The 21,144-nt window shown below is 44.2% G+C and overlaps 1 protein-coding gene across 1 annotated transcript; it reads left to right on the top strand.

Annotated features, from left to right (window-relative positions):
* The first annotated feature begins 648 nt into the window (after positions 1-648).
* On the top strand, positions 649-16,964 carry LOC118124405 (bromodomain-containing protein 4-like). The gene is given in 23 exon segments (XM_047344391.1): positions 649-753; positions 4,158-4,313; positions 5,046-5,286; positions 5,381-5,473; positions 5,951-6,088; positions 6,207-6,339; positions 6,969-7,411; positions 7,498-7,869; positions 8,040-8,168; positions 8,625-8,846; positions 9,023-9,246; positions 9,329-9,429; positions 9,519-9,776; positions 10,506-10,604; positions 10,693-11,127; positions 11,615-11,843; positions 11,845-12,200; positions 13,211-13,311; positions 13,397-13,517; positions 13,968-14,095; positions 14,218-14,408; positions 14,510-14,753; positions 14,850-16,964. Coding segments are annotated over 21 exon segments (4,215 nt in total). The 5' UTR covers positions 649-753; positions 4,158-4,313; positions 5,046-5,157; the 3' UTR covers positions 14,919-16,964.
* Positions 16,965-21,144: the final 4,180 nt, after the last annotated feature.

The raw sequence follows: 21,144 nt of genomic DNA, 5'->3' as shown, positions 1-21,144 counted from the left end.
TTTGAAAAAGCAGGAAAACTAATAATAAATGCCTTTATTATGGAAATGTTTGTCTTTTTTATTTTGGTTGGGACGAGGGAGAGACAATATAGAAGCAGTGAATATAAAGGAATATTTGGTAAATATTTAAATGAAAATGGAAAATACAATATTTTTAGGGCAGTTTATTGTTACACATGCAGTTTTCCAAAGAAATGTTTTTTTTAAGTGATTTTCAAGTGATTTGCATGTGTTTTCTTAATTATTACTATTTCAGACTCAGACCTGTTGGATTTATATGAAGAAATTGAAAAGCTCTAAACTATCTTTTTTTTCTTATTTAAATAAAACATTTTAATTCCAGGCTCTGACCTGTTGAATCTATATAAATTATATAAAGAGGTTGAATAGTTTTAAATTAAAACTTGTTCAATCCATAGACTGTATATAAATGATATAAATAGATTTAATATTTTTAATTATTTCAGACTCTGACTTGTTTACTTCATATAAAAAGGTTGAATGGTTTTGATTCAACAATTTTTTTAATTAAGATTGAAACTTGAAATTCTTTCAGTCTCTTGCGTGATGCAGACCCGTGGGTGGGTGGGCGGGGCGTGCGGCCGAGTGGGCGGGGCCGAGGTTGGGTGACATTTGCGCTGACAGACGCTCGGCCCTGCCCCCGTGCGTCTGACGTCAGCGACGTCAAACGGGACTGTTTGTTCTGGATCTGGGGCGAGGAAGGTCCGCGCGGCTGACACCCGCCTGGAGAAGGTAAAACCCGCGTCCCGCGCCTCCGGGTCGGTGCCGGAGCTTCACCCGAACACGGCTCGCAGCCTCCGGGACGCGCTGGAGCGGCCGCGCCGGCCGTCGGTGGCGCGTTTGGCGCGCTGTCAGTGAGCTTCCTCGGTGAGCGGAGCATGAGCGCTCTCCGCAGGCCTCGCACCGGGTTGGAGCACACGAGTCAGATGGATTTTAGCCCTTTAACTTAGCACGGTTCAGCGCGGACGCCCCCGGGTCGCACCCGTCCCCTCGCGGCGCTCGTCCTTGTTCGCGGAGCGGGACCCTCCGTGCTGTCAGCGCGCACGTTCGCTGCAGGTCGCTCCCACGCTAGCCTGTTAGCGGCTAGGCTGTTTGTTTGTAGCCCCGCAGGCCGTATTCGTGACATAAGTTACGTACCTTTCGGCAGCGTAGTTTACGCGCAGGTGGCGCAGACGCGACGTGCGTCATGTGGAGCGTGTGAACCGCGTGCGAGTGGTATTCTGAACGGCCGTGCGCGTGCGGAGCTGTCACTGTCACTTACGGCGAGTGGACATGGCGATGCGGTGACAGGAAGGTTAGCAAGACGCTGCTAGCCGCAGCTGCGCAGGAACCCTCCGTAAGATACGTAGCGGTATTCACCACGCGCAGTTGCGCCGGCTCCGTAGCTCCCCTCAGACTGTGACAGGAGCAAAATGGCTGATTAATGTGGTTCAATAAGTAGATTGAGCGTTGAAGGACTTCTTCAACGCGTCGTGCTCGGCTCTGTGTGTCAGCTGACGTGTGTTTACTCTGCAGGAGTTAGAGATAAGGCTGGTGAGCTGATCTCTGGTCTGATTTCCTTCTCATCTCGTCCTGCTGGTCACTCACATCTGATGTTATCACGTACCAGTGGCAGTTTGACCACAGTTTTTAAAAATGGCAACATCATTATTTTATGTGCAATCCACTCACTGTGCATAGTCTCACTCTGCACGTGGGTTTCTTGTTTTTACACAGTTTATATTCGTTTTTATTCCGTTCATATCTTTCTATATTCCTTACACTGAAGTATTTCATGTTACTTATTACTTACTTGTGCCTATTTTTGATTCTTGCTCCTGTAATATAGCAAATTTCCTCATTGTGGGACTAATCAAGGATTATCTTATCTTATTATATTGGATGCGGCATTAATAACTTTGTTCCTGTGAATATTCCACTGAAGATACATGCTTTGTTTTGTTGTAGCATTAATTAATGTCTGGAACTTTGTCGACAGATATGGATTTATTAGGCCTATGGCAATATTGATATCAGGGAGAACACAAAAATTCAGATTCTGATATATTAGTCGATATATATCAGGGCTGGACTAGTTATATTGAGATGAAAACCTTCATATCAGCTGATAACGTTTACTATCTGGATAAATGTCGTGTTATTATTTCGGTTTTAAACTCTTCTTAAGGATAAACACTTAATAAACAGCAAAACTTTGTACTAATCTGAGGGAGATCAGTTGTGTGTTATATCTTACTACTCATAAGCATTATATCATTATATACTTAATCTTTGTTATATTGTTATTAAAGAAAATTATATTGGGATAATTATTGATATTGTCTTATTGCTGAGTCCATATATATATATATATATATATATATATGTTTAAAAACAATTACCAATGATTCCAGAGAAGTCGTTATCAAATCCTTTTGCTATAGAAATCTAAGTGAGGCGGGAGATTTTACAGTTTAACCATGAACCTTATTAAACTTTATTTTTACTAACTATAAATAAATGGAAAACCAAACCAAATATATAGACCTTGCATTAAGAAAATAAACATTCTCTTACGAAAAATGTAAAAATAAATGCATCGCTCTGTAAACTTAAAGTTTTCATATGGCTAAACATGAATACCAATGCAAACTTTATAACTTTTTAATACTTTTAATAATATTATGTAGTATGAGTGTATAACAGAAGGCAGTTTTTATCACAGTATTTGCCACCATTTTGTTTACATTTTTAATATACATAAGTTTGCATAGTTCATTTAATCTTTTAAAATCAATATTTAGGTAATTTGGCGATGAAATTGAGCTGACATCATCAGTGGATAAAAGTTTCAGCTCAACACAGACTGACGACAAGCTGTCATCGTCTTTGTGAAATTCCCGTTAAAAACCTTTGAGCAGTGCAACCTACTTGATAAACAGTAATCTAGAAACTGTCAAGGTCCGAGGTCGGGGTTTGGTCTTTTCATCCAATAAATCATGGAAATCTCATCACTCCCACTCTTGTCAGATCGCTTGACTAACACTCAAACAAGATAGAATGGAATACACAACACAACACAATAAAACAACAAATTATACTTGAACATGAGGAAAGCATCCACACAAAAAGTTATAGAAGAAGCATTAGAAGACTCAGGATGATGTTTGCCCGACAAACTGCTCTTTGTCCCGAGGAGAACATTTGGTAATTCAATACATGGTTTGTAATGCGTGCATGTGGTCCTTCTTATCCTTAAGTTGCAGGCATCCTGACCGACGGCAGAATAGCAGCAGAATAAAAAAAAGACACATTCACAAGTGTCATGGTGGCAAAGCACCAAAGGGCTGAAACTTCAGACAGAAAGATAAGCGAAGGGTTGCAACAGCTCAGAGACCTTTACTGACACATCGAGACGAGAAGGAACATGTCAAGCACCTGTTGTGTGTCTTCGTAAGTCTCAGTTCATTTGAGCACATCCAGTTAGATTGAGTTGTTTTCCTCATGAAATATTCACGAGAGGCTCTTTAATTGATTCCAACTGGCTGGTGGTAGATCAGTTTGGAAAATTGTACAAGAGTAAAAACAGCTACAGCCACAAATGAATAAAGGTGCAGGTGACGTCACATTTCCAAGGTTTATCTGTCCCATTCCCGTCGTATCGAAATACCACTTTCTCTGTGGGACTGGTCTCGGCTGCTTACTGCACAGAACGATCAATCTTTAATCTGCTAATGTGTTTAAATGTTAGTTTAAAAACATCCATGTGTCTTTATGTTTACCTCAGGTTTAGGCCACACTTTACTTTTAAAGCGCTTCAGTGTTGCTACGTTTGCCGTCCCCACTACTGCGGATATTTTAAGTGACAAATACAGAGACGTTTGGAAATGACACTGGCTCTCATGTCAGTCATGGCTCAACTACCAGCAAAGCCTTGCTCACACACAACAGTTCCACTTCATCATCATTCCAAGAAAAGGAATCGCAACTCTCTTACCTTAAATTGCGGCTTCTTGTTTTCAGCATTTTGTACAACTAAGCAGCAAACTGCAGAGTAGACGATCAGTGTATGTCACCAATGCTGGTGTGGACAGAGATATTTCCTGTTTTTAAACATCATTATAAACCAAAGACATAATGTTCTCACTCTCTCACAGGTGTGACACTCAGCCCTCTACCGGCGTGTTGCGGTTTCCTTGCCTCGACAGCGCGCCTCTGACGGACTTCAGGTGTTACCTCAGGAAATCGCCCCCTCACCAACCGAGATATGATCACACAATCGGATTAGACCACAGCGGCACGGCAACAAACATGTGAGTCCCTGCAAAACGACAGGCTTCCTTCTTAAACCTGATGTAAGTCGGTGCAGGGCCATTTAAGGCCTTTAGAAAGGAAATGTTGAAATTTTGTGTTCTCTTCACTTTACAACCACAGGCTCCATTGTACATAAAGTGACATTAATCTTTAGAGAACCCAATTATCTGGAGGAAACAACAACTGTTCTTTCTCCATGTCGAATGTCCTCTTTTAGACGTTTATCTGTAACTGCTGGATGTTTGTGTATAAGAAAGGTATTTCTCACCCAATCATCTTTTTCTCTTGCTCCAGTCCAGCCCATTATACCTTAATTTCTCTATGAATTACAATAAATAATTCATGTTGCTGACGTGACAAGTAACGGAACCAAGAGGGTGAAGGAAACTGCCAGATTTTTAGTCGATGTGACATTTAGTGTTTATTCCATTTGTGGTGAAAGTTGACAGGGGTGGGTGGGTCAGTTCTTAATTTAAATATTAGATATAACTTTATATAACATCTAGCCAGTTTGACCAAAAAAGAAAATTAAAATGTGTTGGCCAATGTTAACATTCAGGTTTTCTTCAACAGATGAAACAATGTAATGGGCTGGATTTATCTTTGACGTGTGGCGCAATACTGAATGTGGTTTCATGGGCTGATAAAGTTGAGTCAGAGCAGGTTTCACTAAAAAGTGCAGGAGTGGCAGCAGCAGCGGTGATGATGAATTTTGTTTCTCGTCCTTCCAGAGAGTCGAGTGAGGAGTGGAATGGCCTGAGGGGGGTCCCCCCAGTCCCGCCTGCCCCTGCCAGGTCCCGACTGCCTCAACTGTCTGCTCAGCCACTGCAACCCACCGCTGCGATGGGAGACGGACTGCAGGCAGGCAACAGCCAGAACCCTCCCTCTGCCCCACCCCCTCTCGCCTTCAACGCCCCAGCACCCGACACGTGGGACCCCTCCAGACCCAAACGACAGACCAACCAGCTGGAGGTAGAGGGAGATTTCTGTGTCTTTCAATACATGAAAACTTTCCCCGGTGTTTGGATCTGAGTTGAATTGATTTTATGACTTTGCTCTTTTTCAGTACCTGCTTAAAGTGGTGTTTAAGACGGTATGGAAGCACCACTTTGCATGGCCCTTCCAGGCTCCCGTAGACGCCATCAAACTCAATTTACCTGTGAGTCTTGTGTCCATGTGTGTTTGTGGTGTAGTTCAAAATACACAAATGATATTGTAAATTAATATGATATGCAAATGACACTGCAGTGCAGGTGATTGTCAGTGCAGCAGAATATGCTTTTTTTCTGCCTCGGTTTACCGGACTCTACTTCTTCACTTGATTTAAAAAAAATTTTAAAAAAATCCTCGGTTATTCTTTTTGTCAAAAAGAAGAAATAAGTAGAAGTACTTGCAATACTTATTTCTTCATATTTAAAAAAACATTTGTTATTGCAACAAAAGCTGAGATCAGACCGGAGGAGATTTGGTCCAATTTAAATGTTCTTTTGAGAGCGACGGGGGATCACAGAGCAGAACACTAAGTTATAGACCTCTTATGAAATTATGAGTAGTGGTTCATTATGAAACTGGCGGGACAAATTAGTCCATGTTTATTATTTCATCAACAATCTATTCTTCACCTGCTCTCTTCAAGGACTACTACAAGATCATCAAGATTCCTATGGACATGGGCACAATAAAGAAACGCCTGGAGAGCAACTACTACTGGAACGCCCAAGAGTGTATCCAAGACTTCAACACGATGTTCACAAACTGCTACATCTACAACAAGGTCAGCAACATGAATCCCAACAACATGTAGTTCTGATTCCATCAAGGCAGTGTCCTACCAAACCTACGTTATAACTCAAAGAGACGAGAGATATTAATGTTTTTCTTTGTTTGTTTAGCCGGGGGATGATATCGTCCTAATGGCGGAGGCCTTGGAAAAGCATTTTCTCCAGAAGATCACACAGATGCCGCAGGAGGAGACGGAGATCGCTGTGGTCACCAAGGGACGGCGGGGGGGCCGACGGGAGTCAGGTATGAGTTAGAGAGAACTTAAAAACATTGATACAGTTTGTTTTGAAAACAAGATCCTTTCCTGGTAGAAAAGGGAATTCTTTCAAACTCGGTATAAATAGTAACTTTGACACATAACTGATTTAGATTTGGTTGGTCAAAGGTTAAAGTCTGGGTGGCCTCATTGAACACGATATCTCAAGTCTGCCTTTAGGGAATTTCTTCAAATTTTGACTCAGAGATTAACTGATTAGAATTCTCATGACCTCATGTGTCTGGAGAACAAACTTAATGTAGACTGAATCTGCGTTGGTTGGTGGTGCATGCAGCCTGTGGTTATTCTAGTTGATTGTGTTTGTGTGTACGCTTACTATGCCCTATGAGGAGTAAAGTGCTGTGACTTGTAAACTAGTCTAACCAGCCAAGCGTCTGTGTTGAGGACTTATTGTCTGTACTTGTTTGCCCCGTCTTCGTCAACGACACCTAGCATGGAATTTGTAATGTTAAATTATGTTTTGACTTATTGATCCTCGTCTGACATGTCCTGTACCGTTTTTGAATGTTTCATCACCTGTTTTAACCAGGTCTGGGGCCAACTGGTTGGTTTGGCATGATGTTTGATCCTCTTGCTTTCTTTTTCGTTTTTCCAGCTCTCATCACAAAGTCAGATTCAGGCCAAGACTCGTCGTCCCCCTCTTCCACCCCTCATACACGAGGCTTTTCATCCCCGCCAACCACCCCACACACCCGTCCTGCACCCACCCCTCAAGGCCCTCCGACATTAACCCTGGCCCAGCCTCTCTCGCAGCCCCTGGTCCAGCCTGTAGTCCAGCCCTTGTTCCAGCCCTTGTTCCAGCCCTTGGTCCAGCCCTTGATCCAACCCTCGATCCAACCTCTACTGCAGCCTCAGCCTCCCCCACGTGTGCCTCCTACACCCACCTCCCACACCCATCTGGTCACCCCATTCCCCCTATTCCCCCTCTCAACCACAGACGTCCTGGCCCAAGGCCTGACCTCTGTTCCCCCTTCAGCCCCAACACACCCAGGCCTCCTACCCGTCCCGATGCTGCAGAGTTCCCCCGCCCTTATCAAGGTAAGGAAATGGAGACGAATAAAGTCATTATTGAAACGCACAGGCTCATTCTTACGTCATTTTTCCAACCTCTGCTGCTCCAACAGCAAAGAAAGAGCCAGAAGAGGAAAGCAGACACCACCACCCCCACCGCCAACGACCAGCTCAGTGAATCATCTCCTGTCTCCGCCGAGGCTCGGCCACGTCGAGACAGCATTCGTCCGTTGAAGCAACCCAAAAGAGACGCGTCGCAGCCAGATTCTCAGCATCACCTGGTCGCTGGTTTGGAGACGGGAGGGATGGCGCCAATGAATCGTCAGGAGCAGCTGCGTTCCTGTGCGCGCCTCGTCAGAGAGATGCTGTCCAAGAAACACGCGGCGTACGCCTGGCCCTTCTACAAGCCTGTTGATGCTAAAGCTCTTGGCCTCCACGACTACCATGACATCATCAAGCACCCCATGGATCTCGGCACCGTCAAGGTGATTTTATTCGAATTGATGATCAGCGTGTAACGACTGTTATTAACTTAATCACAGGGAGCGCCAGTATATTGCTGCCCGATTTTATAATTGGCCAGGGAAGCAAGAATATGAAATGATTGTTATTATTCTGAATAACTAATGAAGACACATTTGTTTGTCTCCCTCAGAAAAAGCTGGACAACAAACAGTACAGAGACGCTCAAGAGTTTGCAGCAGAGGTCCGAATGATGTTCTCCAACTGTTACAAGTACAATCCCCCGGACCATGACGTGGTCTCCATGGCACGCAAATTACAGGTGGGTAGCACATCTTACAACATTATAAGCACCATGTGACCAAAAGTATGTGGACGTCCATGTAACGCTGGATGGGATCAAACACCTGCAGCCAGGCTCCAAAATCAAATGCAGTAGATAGATGGACTGATAGGCAGGAAAGGAAGGAAGTATACTTCAATCTAAATGTCCCTCAGGATCAATAAAGAATCCATCCATCCATCCTCAAGTAGAAAGTGCGGCATAACAGCAGAAGAAAATATTTACACTGTGTATTAATGTATACACGCATACACTATTAGATTTTTAACAATACGAGAACACTGTGATATTCAAAGTCGCAGCAAGTATAGTGTTGTTGAGTAATGAGCAGATATGATCATGTTACTTATTATGCAGCAGTTACAGCCATTTAATTACATGTGCACCATTTTACGTATTATATCGGTTCACAGTTTCTCCCGTTTCTCCTGACAGGACGTGTTCGAGATGCGTTTCGCCAAAATGCCCGATGAGCCAGAGGAGCCCCCCCCTGTTCCCACCCCGTCGTCGGCCCTCCACCCTGCCCCCTCCACTCGACAAGCCCCGCCTCCTTCTGCTGTCTTGGCGGGCGAGAGCTCCACCTCCTCCGAATCGGAGTCCTCGGGAGGAGGCCCAGAACACGAAAGGCAACATCGATTGGCTGAGTTACAGGAACAGGTTAGAGGATGGAAAATGAAGGGGGAGGGAGGCTAATGAGACACAACAGGTGGGTGGGCCACGCAGAACAGCTTTACCGAATGTGGGTAATTGCTGAAACACGGAGAAACAAATGCGCAGGCCGCTTTGTTTTCGCCTCTCTAAGATCACAATTGTGTGTTTCCCGTTTCCTCCAGCTTAAAGCTGTCCACGAACAACTGGCAGCACTCTCCCAGCCGCAGACCATTAAGCCCAAGAAAAAAGAGAGGGAGAAGAAAGAGAAGAAGAAAGAGAAGCACAAGAAGAAGATGGGAGTAGAGGAAACAGTGGAGGCCCCTCCGCCTGTGATGCTTCAGACGGCTAAGAAGAGCAAGAGCAGCAAGGAGCCGATCACTGTGAAGAAGGAAAGGAAAAAGCCTGGGTAGGTTTTTACAGACTTTTATCTCGGTGATGTTGTTGTAGCTGCGTTAACTGGAGCTAATCAGATCATCCGTCAATCACAGGAAGAAAGAAGGAGTAAAAAACAGCCGCCCGACTGTTCCCCCCCAGCCGGGGCCGACCCCTCTCGTCCCCTCAGCCTCTCTCGAAGCAGAAGAGGAAATAGGTACGTGTGTACATGGTGAGCAAGATTTTCTGTTTGTAAAATCTTTACGTCTTTAACCATGGTGTCGTGCTGTATGCTTTCCTCTCCAGATGTATTTGGGGGCGTGTCCACTGAAAGAGGCAAGCCTATGTCGTACGAGGAGAAGCGTCAGCTGAGCCTTGACATCAACAAATTGCCCGGCGACAAACTGGGCCGCGTCGTGCACATAATCCAAACACGCGAGCCCTCGCTGAAGAACTCCAACCCGGATGAGATCGAGATCGACTTCGAGACGCTGAAGCCTTCCACGCTGCGGGAGCTGGAGAAATACGTCTCCAGCTGCCTCAAGAAGAAGAAAAAGACATCAGGTGGGCTGCTCGTACTTTTGCTCAGTGCCTGTTTTAACTGGACTTTTATGATTCCAACAGTTCTCAGCCGAGTCAAAGCGCTTCTCACATAAAGGTCTCGCTCTACTGCTCGTTAGGCAGAACTAGCTAAAATGTCAACAGTATGGCAAGGAGGGCAAAATGGTGTTGGAACATGTCTAACTGAAGAGGCTGAAATGAAATCAGTGCACGTTTCTACTGAGCCCCTGAAGTCCCAAAATATATATTTTTATCTTGTGCACACAAGGTATAATCTTGTGGGAACAAGTTACAATCTTGTGTGCACAAGATAATTAAGTTATATACACGGAGTTAATATCTGCGTAGTAAAGACACGACTGGCCGATGATTTCAAGACGACACTAAGTTGCGTTTATAGCTTTTTAAGAGATTTTCTATTTCACAGTAACAAGAATTTCATTGTGTGACTTTCCCAGGTGAAGATAAAACTAGATTAGCTGAGTTTTCTCCTTCTATGGTACAAATCTGGTGGCTGTTTGCATCTGAGTGATTCAGACACAAACCTCTTCTTAAAATAAATATCTTGTGCGAACAAAATAAAAAAATATCATCTTTTGGGACTTCAGGGGCTCCGTATGTTTCCTTAACATGTTTTTCCAGTGATTTTGTCTTCACACCAGATGAATGTCATTCAGAAGTGAAATAGAAACTGCCTGTTAAATAATTTCTGAATGTTGGGGTGTGTTGCAGTGGAGAAACCTCTGGAAACGACAAATGTGACTAAGATGAAGACGGGATCTTCATCCTCGGGCAGCAGCGACTCCTCTGATAGTGAAGACTCTGAGAATGGTAACGTACACACAACATTAAATGGCTCCTCACGTGATCAGCTTCTCCGTGGATTTCCTCATAATTTCATATATTTTCACTCCACCAGGGCTGGTTCCCAAACAGCAGAAGAAGACCTCGACCAACAAAGACATCAAGCGACCACATCACCAGTCCCTCAGTAGCGGAGTTGTCCCTGTCCCTCCTCAGCCGCAGCTGCAGCCGCAGACTCAGCCTCAGCCTCAGCCTCAGCCTCAAGTCGTCCAGTCCAAGCTACCGTTCATCGCCCCTCCCCCTGTCCCCGTCCCCGTCCCCATCCCCGTCCCATCTCTGGACACCTCCCAGCTGCTGGCCTCAGGATTTGATCCTCTGGCTCACTTCATGAACCCTCACCTGACGCAGTCGAACGCGGAGCCGAATCCAACCATTGCTGCTGCTGGTGTCCCCGTCACCGCTGGCCTCCTCAACACAAACACACCCAGTAGCCAGATGGCCACTGAGACGCATCCGTTCCTCAACCAACATCCCATCATCCCCTCGCCAGGTACTTCAGTGATACTTCTCTAATTATTATGAAAAATATTTAATGAATAAAGTTACTAGTATTTCAATTTAGTGATAAAGCGTTTGTTCTATATCGTAGCTAGAAGCAGATAATCCTCACTAGAACCAAATATTATCTAAAATATATTTTTATGTAAAATGTAATGTATATTTTGTCTGTATTGTAAGAGTGTTCGTATCTGCAGCCAATTTCTATCGACTAAGAAACAAACCGGTTGAACTCAAACAATATTTGACATTTCTGGATGATAAGATATGATTTTCATCAAATTAACCCCGAAGTCTGATACTATTTACAGCTGCTATTTATTATTTAATGTAATTACCCTCTGCAGTTAACCTCTATGATGCAGTTTACATGGTCAGTGGTGTTTTTGGGGACTGTAACGTTTTGTGACTGTCTCTTTAAACTCGAATGTTGTTTTTCTGAACTTTTCCCATCACTCTGTTCCCTTCCTGCTTTGTAGCGATCCACAATGCTCTGCCCCAGCAACCATCAAGACCTAGCAACCGCGCAGCACCGCTTCCCCCCAAGCCCCCGCAGCCTCCCCCGGCCTCGCTCCCCTCCCTGCCCCCGTCCTCCTCACCCCAGCTTCAGCCTTCGCTTCCCCTGACGCTTCCCCAGCCGGTCCCCCGTCCTCGCGTCCCCTCACCCCCGTCGCACGGCATCTTGGGCACCCTCTCTGCACAACCCCCAAGCCTTGCTGGAGGACGACGAAGAGCCGACACCCACCAGTGCTGAAACCCCGCCCCTCAGCCAGGTGCACAGCTTCCTGCAGTCTCTCCAGCCTCGACCCACCACGCAGACGCAGCCCATGCACACGCACTCGCCCGTGCAGCTGATGCCGTCGTTGCACACGCCCATGGCGCTGTCCACCCCTGCCCTGGCGCAGAGACACAGCTCTGCCCCCACGCTCATGCAGCAGCCGTTCCCGCACACGTCGACGTTGCAGCAGCAGAAGGGGGTAACGCTGCAGCAGAAGGTACAACAGATTCAGGCGCAACTCCAACAGCAGCCGTCACCACCAAGTAAAGCAGAGCCTTTCACAACAGGTGAGATCAAGACTCAACACAACAGCTCATACACTGAGGGCTCTTAAACAAAGATGATGGGTCACACCATAATTAAGGGGAAAAAGAAAAACATGTGATTCTGTTTTTATTTCCTAGCTTTTCTTACTTTCACCTCCCTGTGAATTATAATGTGGGTCGGAAAAAACAATCTGTTAAAAGGGGTCACAAGTTGGTAGTGATGAATTAGCCTCTGGGGGTTTCTGGTGTAGATGGTGGGAATCCAGGCCAAGAATGTTTCTCCACACAATCAGCGCCTGTGTAGGTGTTTGAGGTCCAGAGGACATTTAGTCTCATCTCCAATAACAGATATTCGAATGGGAGTACAGATAAATAAATTGCGGGCAACCGAAATCCTGCTCAAACGTGATCGGTCAAACTAGAAACAGAAACAAGAATCCTCCGACCCCCGAAATCCTGTCCCTCACCAACAGATTCTGTTTATTCACATGAAAAACATCTTAATATAGATTAGTCCACAAGAGGTAAACAATACATATTTGATTTAATTTAAGTCAGCATAAAATTAGTACACCTAAGGTTTAAAGAAAGGCAAACAGGAGGTTTTTTAACAATAAATTATTCTGACTTTTGTTGCCTAAGCACTGCAGAAATAAGAAATTCATAATTGTACAAGTTGTTTTCTTAAATACTTGAACTACCCTAATGTCTCTGTACTTGTTTATCTTCAGTTCAAGTAGAAACAGGGTAAATGTATCTCAACTGGTGCATAATGTTAGAATAAAAATCTTTGTTTCAGAAATAACATTTGTGCTTTTCCGTGAAAACCTTCCTACGTAGCCTCCACTCGAAGATTAGACTTGCTTCATCTTTTGAAACCCCTCTTAAAACATTCTGTGTTATTGTTTGTAATGATTTATCCTTTTTTAAAGCGCTTTGTAACTTTGTCATTAAAGTACCAAGTAATAAAAATACATTTTGCAGCCGTCACCGCACATTTAGTCAAATTTGGCCTTGAATGTTTTTCCTAGGTTGCCTGCGTGAGAGCCCCCCTCCCCTGATGATGCACTCTCCTCAGATGCCTCAGTTCCACACAGTCGGACACCAGTCACCGCCACAGACCAAGAAACATGTGAGTGAAGAGTTGCACGTTTTTAAAATGCTGAAAATATCAATTAAAACTGAGCTTTTTGTACTAAATGTTTGTGTTTCTGCAGGAGCCGAGGTCCAACCTGGTGGGGGTCAAAGAGGAGAAGCCTTCCCACTCGCCCGTTCTGCCCCCCTCCCCCTTCAGTCCTGTCATGCGTCAGGATTCACACAAGCCCGACAACAAACACAGTGAGTAAAAGACACTGAAGTTAAACAAGGTGACTTTGCTAAAAACATATTGAGCAACGTGACAGAATCTTAAAGTGACAATGAAGAAGTTATGTGTGGAAAAGCTGCCTCCCTTGTGTTCCCTTGAATGACCAACAGAGGGCACTCCATGGGTCCCTTTCTATAGAAGTCTATGAGAAAATGTCTTGATTTGTAACGTCACTAAACATTTCTCCAGGGATTTTATGTCTCAATCTCTAGTTTCAAGTCTTCTCCAATACAGCAGGATGTTGATTTTCTGAATAATGGTCCCATTTAGAGTCAAATACAGCTCCTACACACTTCTACACTCAGCTAACACGTGTATTTCCTTTAAAAAAAACATCTACAGCCCCTTTTCAGAAGCGTTAGTGTGAATGTTCAGATGCAGATGTGTGGTTAATCTCCATGTCGGGTTTCTCTGAGGATTAGATCTGAAGCCACTGGATGGTTCTCGCCCTGGTTCTCGCCTCCTCGACTCCCCGGCACCGCCGTGCTCCCAGCCAGACATCAAAATCAAGCAGGAGCCCAAAACTCCCATCGCTCCTAAGAAGACACAGGTGTGTATGAGTGTGCGAGACTGAAATCGACTCCTCATCTGGTCTCTCCTTTATTCAGCCTGACATTTTCTTTCTCCACCTTCCTCCTCACCTCTCCATCTTATTTCCTCCTCCTCTCCCAGGAAGTGAAGTTAAAGAACATGGGTTCCTGGGCCAGCCTGGTTCAGAGGTCCCAGTCCACGCCGGCCTCCTCTGTTCGCTCCTCCAGCGACAGCTTCGAGCAGTTCCGCCGGGTGGCGAGGGAGAAGGAGGAGAGGGAGAAACAGCTGAAAGCACAGGCTGAACAGGCCAGGAAGGAGCAAGTGAAGCATCGGTAGGTGGGAGGAGGACGGAGAGACGTCTAGAGGAGACGCCATGTTAGAGAAAGTAAGAAAAAATCCTTACTTGTATTTATTTCCCTTCTTCTTACTGTAGCCGTGACGACGACGACACCGTGGAGCAGGCTCGTCGAGCGCAAGAAGACGCCCGCCGCCGCCAGGAGACACAGTCGCCGCTTGCTCCCACACCTCCGGCTTCTACCCCGCCCACCAACTCTCCACAGGCTCCCCCCGCACAGCCTCCACCCCAGCCGCCGTCCTCCTCGGCTGCACAGAACGCCCTCGACCAGCAGAGGGAGATGGCGCGCCGCCGTGAGCAGGAGAGGCGCAGGAGAGAGGCGGTACGAGCAAAACTGAAACGCACAAAGAAATACTGGTTTTCAGATTTCTTTTGACAGGTATTAATTTTTCTCCTTGTTGTCTCGTCTCGTCCTCAGATGGCGGACACCATCGACATCAACTTCCAGAGTGACCTGATGGCCATTTTTGAAGAGAACCTGTTCTGAGGACGATGGGAGTGAGAGAAGGACCTGTAGACGTACATAAGAAAGAAAAAATATTCAAAAATGCATATACACCACAAAGCTCTGATATACATGGTCGCTGCTCATATGAATGCAAACACACACTCTTAATAGTAACTGTCCCTTTCTCTCAGTAGTTGAAACAGCTGGCTTGTGTCATGTGAATGAGGAGCAGGGGGGGGTGGGTGGGGGGTGAAACTGAAAGAAGAACCTTCCCTCCCCCACAGTTTTCCTCCAACCTCAGATACGTTTTGGTGTCTGGCCCGGTGTTTATGCTCGTTGGTTCTCCGGGGACGACAGACACTGAAATATTAAGAAAGTTGTGTCTCCCTCGAGGACAATAAGGACGGCTGAGTGAAGAGGAGGCGACTTAACTTTAACATAAAGTAACGGCGATGATGAGTAGGATTTAATTTAAGTGAAAAGAAAAGAAAACCTTGTTCTCTTAATGTGTGACAGGAGAGAAAGGGGGTTTAAACAAAAAAAAAAAAGAAAAGAACAGGTGACCAAAATTACAAAAACGGACAGATCACTTGGTTCTTTGTTTTCTTTTCTCCTCTCGTCTAATCTCGTCTCTGTTTTATTTTACAAGCTCTAGATTTTAACCGGGAGGGTCGGGGCCGGTGTGGTCGAGTTAGTTGTCAGGTTCAAGCGTTCGTCTGAGAGTCGGTTGTTTTCTCAGGACACGGTGGAAATGAAACACACACCCCTCAACCCCCCACCCCGGCCACAGTCACACACTTTTCTAAGACATCCTTCCTCCCTCCACGTCCTGCTACTGCTTCCCTCTCCGACATGAATTGAAGAGGTGGAGGAGGAGGAGGAGGAGGAGGAGGCGACGCTCGGGGCCTGTGTACAAATTCAAAAAAAAAAGCGAGTGGGTGACGAGGAAGGAAACGGTGGCGTTTTTAAAAAGTTGTTCAGAGTGTGTCCTTTGCCTTAGCGCTCTGGCCTGTAAACTATCCATCACACCCCACAAATTATACATATTATATATAAATAGATACATGAATATATATTATATACAATGAAAAAGTCAACGCAGAAGAACATGGGAGGGATTTGGATTGCGGGGAGCAAAGCTCGTCTCTGTGTTCATCTTGAAGCTCTGGTTTTGATTTTGTAGAATTTACTGTAAAGAAGAAGAAGAAGAAAAAACTTTTTTATGATTCTATTGAGAGGATTGTTTCGTCTGTCTCGTTCTCTCCTACCTTTTTCTGTTTTTTCTTTCTCTCTCTCGACTCTATGCCAAAACCAATCTATTGAGTGCTGAAAGTTCATTCACATTTTTTTTTACATGTAAAATGCATCTTCTTTTCACTTTATATTAAAGGCTACGTTTTTATTGCTATTTAATTTCCCTTTATCCCCCTTTTTAAAAACCCCCAAGTCCTGCAGCCGTTTGCTTGTAAATCGTTTGAAGACGCGGTTCTTGAGATCGCTGCTCGGGCCCCATCATTCTGTAGTTGTCCGATAAATCTGCACTTAAACGTTTCATTACTCATCTTTAATTATTTTATTTTTTTTCATTATTTCTTATCATTTACATGTGTGTTGTTTTTGTCTCTCTTAGCCGTCGCGTCCACCACTATCTCCTTCACAGCTTCTACAGTCTGAATGATAGGTTCTTGTTTGTCATCCATGTCTTTTAGTTTTTATTTTTGAAATGTTTTTATCGTCCATGGTAACAGTTTTTTGGGATGTCGTGTGCCATCGTGTTTTTCGGGAAGCGCGAGGTTTTCCCCCGGCTTCCGTAGGTTGGCCCAGATATCTGAGTGTTTTCAAATCTATAATCACTTCTTTTTCTTTTTTTTTTTTTATGTTTCATTCATTTCTTTTCTCTTTTCATATTTGATTGTTTTGAGTTTCTTTTGTTTTTCCTTTGCTATTTTCCTTTTGATTTTATTTTACCCAGGACAACCTGTTGGTATGTTGGTGAGTGAGGCATTGAGGTCAATAGATTCATCTTGTTCAGAGTTAAACATTTTTTTTAAAGAAAAGTATTAAAATAATGTTTAAAAAACTTAACTCTGGTGCTCAGTTGTTTGTTTGTCCTCGTCGCTGCGGGTTTACATGGATCAACCCATTGACTGTAAATACAGATTGGACGACGCGTCTCCACTTCCTCCCACTATCGGGAAAGGAAGCCAACATATCCTGGATATGATGAACACGTCCAGAGTCTCGGCTGTGAAAATGATGTGTCACCAGGTTTTATAGCATCGAATAACTAATTCAAACCAAACTTAGAAACTGGTTTGAGAGTTACAGAAACAATCTCCTGGAAGAAGCGGTTAGAGATCAAGAGAATTTGGCTTTCACTTTTCGGGGGCTGTCATGTCGTCCATCTTTATATACAGTTATACAGCTGATGGATCATAATCTGAGAATATAGAGAGGGAAGTCCTTTTGGCTTCTAATCCACTGGCCAAATGTATGTGGACACCACTGGCTGGTTTCCATGGTGGTGACTCGGCTCCTGATGCTGCAGTCAACAGTTGTATTCTAACTTTACAGCAGCAGTTTGGAGAAGAATCCTTCCTGTCTCAACACGACGGTCCTCCAGTGCAGGAAGCCTGGTCCATAAAGAAACGTTCCTCCCAGTTCAGTGTGGAAGACGTCCACATACTTTTGGCCAAATATGTGTCCTTGTAAAAACGTATCTGCACAGAGAGTGAGGGAGAAGAGCTCGGATGATGCTGGATTTCTAAAGTTTGATACTGACGTTAATACGTTAATGAAAAATGATCAGCAAAAAAAAAGCTTCATTTGTATAATTTTTAAAACATAGTTAAAGTTCTTTACAGGATTAGATCAAATAAATAAAGACTAATTCAAATTCAAATTTCTTTTAAGAGTCTTAATACAGGTCTAAATGTTTCATTATAATTTATATGTTCAAACATCCCAGCACTAAACTTTGGAGGGTAAATGTGTTGAAATATGAATCACTGTAAATAAAGTCACATGGTTTTGTTAAACTATGTGTTTGTTTGGGGAAATAGTGAAAACTTCAACGATGATGGAGACAAATCAAGAATTTTCACATTTTACCCCAAACAAAATCTGTCGTTTTATGAATTTAGAGAATTGTCGAAGGACAAGACCGAAACTCATCCTTGGTTTGGTTGTGGAAGAGTAAAAAGTCATATTTATATCAGTTCAAAATGCTTTATTCATTCTTACACATTATCTTTTCCTTTATTATAAATCACTAGTACTAATAGTTTTTAAAAAATCAGGCAAATTAGGGGATGAGTGCGACGATTGATGCAAGCTTTGAAAAATATAATCCTATCTGGGATATTTGGGCTTAATTTCTGTATTTTCAGAATCCGAATTCTTTTTATTGCCAAGTATATTTACACATACAGGAAATTGCCTTGGTGTGGTTGGTGCATTTGGACATAAAAACAACAATCGGACATAAAACAACAATATATACAGAAAGAACAATAAGTTATGTTATGGGCACGTGCGGTGCTAAGGTGCAGTGATCGGGTTGCCCTAACCCTTTTAGGAGGAAGTGGAGACTTTTAGGTCTTTATTTAAAGTCTTTGTTCAGATGACAGAGAATATTCTGCCATTTACACATATGTCTCAATTTACTTTCACTTTTAGTTGCTGCCACATTGTTAGAAAATGTTTCATCCATAAGACGTTTTTAGAAAAGAATAATTATCATATGTAAACAGATCTGAAGTATTTGACATCCTAGTCGTAAACGGCCGCGTTGGGAAATGTGCAGAAAAATAGAAATCAGCCAGAAGAATAGAGGACACGAGGGTAGTTGAGCCTCTGAGGTGTTAAAAAGACTCGCTGTGTAATTGGATCACTGTGCAGGATGTACTTTTACAACAGAGCAAGAGAGGATGTTGTGGTTGGGACCAGTTTGAACCAGATGCACGGATCCAGACACTGTCAGTGAGGTGATTCTAACAGATCCAGAGGAAGTTTAGAAACTCCGCTCTGCACTTTGAGGCCGGCCGTGACCCTCAAGTGTCTCCTGTCCACATCCTTGACAAACGCACACGTCTAATAATACTGTGCAGACGCTGTTATTTACACTGTATCCTAAACTGTCTCCTGTGGCCTCGAGCCGGCTGATAAATCCAGCTGCTGCTCTGCTCAAACTTTCTTTATCTTTCTCGGCTTTTCCCCCCTCGTCCCTCGTCTCTTTTGACTTTCAAATCAAGGCCCCTGTGGTTTTGCATAGTGTTTTAACTTTAAAATCCAATCCAGGGCGTGACAGAAACCAAACCTGCACTCGGAGGAGAGGTCAGTGAAACTACATGCAGGAGAACTGCAGGCCCCTGAATTTATCAGGTGAGAGGATGAGAAAAGACATGAAGATAAGCGCTAGCAGCGTTCTGCACTCGCATCTTCTTCCTTCTCCGGTGACTTAAAATATACAAAGTGAGAGAAACAAAGCTTAGCGAAACATTCGGGGAATGTGAGAGTAGAGCAACCGCCGAGGGTTTTCTGCAGCTCTACCTGGAAGTGAGATTTTAAAGATCGAACGGAGAAAAGAGGAACAGGGAGCGAATGAAGAAGTGAAATAGGCCAGGACGACGACGACGATGATGATGAGAGGTGGATGAGTAGCAGAGAAGGAATGAGAAACTTTAGCTGCTGCTGCATGTGGCAACAGATACTCAAGAGTTGGCCGAGTCGTGTGAGTGCCTGGAGAAGTCATGTGACCCTCTTGTAGACGCAGAGAAGCTCAAACTCCTTGTTTTTCTTCACCTCTGTTGTTCAGGTTCACATAAGAAGAAACTAACTTGACTTATTTCCGCTTTAAAGCAACGGCTTGATTCCTCGTTCGGTTTCGTGAGACTTTTTAATGTTTGATTCTCTATGTTTGAAGAAACACTGATTTATAAGGCAGCTGCACTTTAGTGCTGTATTATGAGAATTTAACAAAAAGCAAAGAAAGAAAACATCAAACTTGACCTTGCACCATCTTCTTTACAGCATCAAAAGTAAACTTACAAACATCTGTGTGATATCAACAAAAAACTAAAATTATCCGGAGGATCTTACTCTGACTTTTTCGCTCACACCTACGCGTCCTCCGGAGAAAAATCCGGAGGATCTGCGGAGTTCATTGCATCTAAAAGCAGCTTTAGAGAAACATTTTGACATTTTACATTAGTCTATGTCCCATTCACGAACATGGAGGAGGCTGGATTTATGACCTATACTTCTGCCAGCCAGCAGGGGGCGATCAAGATGATTTTTACTTCCCTTTTGGGGTTGTCAATCTTTATATATCGTGAACTGTATGTAAAGATGGACGACATGTTGCCCCTTTGAAAAGTGAAGTCAAAGTGTATCGGCATAGGTCATAAATCCTACCTCCTCCATGTTAGCAGATGGGAAGGACCGAACTAAAAAGTCGAAATACACATCGAACAAGTGAGATATAGTTTTTATGTTGCTGGATGAAACGTCCTGATTGGTCAAGCACATGTATCATCAGGACCTTGATTGTGTGGCTCCATCCACTGGCTGCAAATTAGGTCTTCGTCAAAAGATGGCAGCGTTCGCGTTACAGGATATCTTGGCTTCAATTCTGGATAGTGGGAGGAAGTGGAGTCCTATCGTCAACAGTCCATGATTCATCCATAAGAACTTTTAACAAACTTCACAACAAACCAAACCTTCGTGTTCGTTCTCCTCCGCGAGGCTGCATCTACTCAGAGTTTCATTCCCTAGGAACTGTAACGTCATCCTTTGAGAGGCGTTTGTGTTTTTGGGGGTTTGGGGGGGATTTTACGAACGTTAAGTACCGGAGGCCTTCATCCCGCGCTGCACATGCACGCCTTTCTCGGTGAACTCAGATTGAGCAAGAACCGCTGCAGCCTTCCCGTTAATGGCATTAAGAGCGGTGATGAGGGCAATCACTGGGACATCAAGGCCCTTCCCCAAATCGATGCCAGATGACAGTAAGCAGCTCCACATGTCGTTTATGCACACGCCAAACACATACAGGCACAATTTAGACTTGCACAAGACTTGCACGCACACACACACACACACACACACACACAAACACACATGCATACACACTTGCTGACACATTCTGCTGCTCGTACGCAACTTGCTCTCACGCTCCGGATTCCTGCTGTTTTATGGCGCACATGGTCGCCGGGCCTGTGGGAGGTGATCTGGCCGTCATTCAGCTGTTGACTGGGCCTCTAGTCTC

This window comes from Hippoglossus stenolepis, chromosome 2 (genome assembly GCF_022539355.2).
Source record: "Hippoglossus stenolepis isolate QCI-W04-F060 chromosome 2, HSTE1.2, whole genome shotgun sequence".
NCBI lineage: Eukaryota > Metazoa > Chordata > Actinopteri > Pleuronectiformes > Pleuronectidae > Hippoglossus > Hippoglossus stenolepis.
This window is presented reverse-complemented; position numbering and strand designations above follow the sequence as displayed.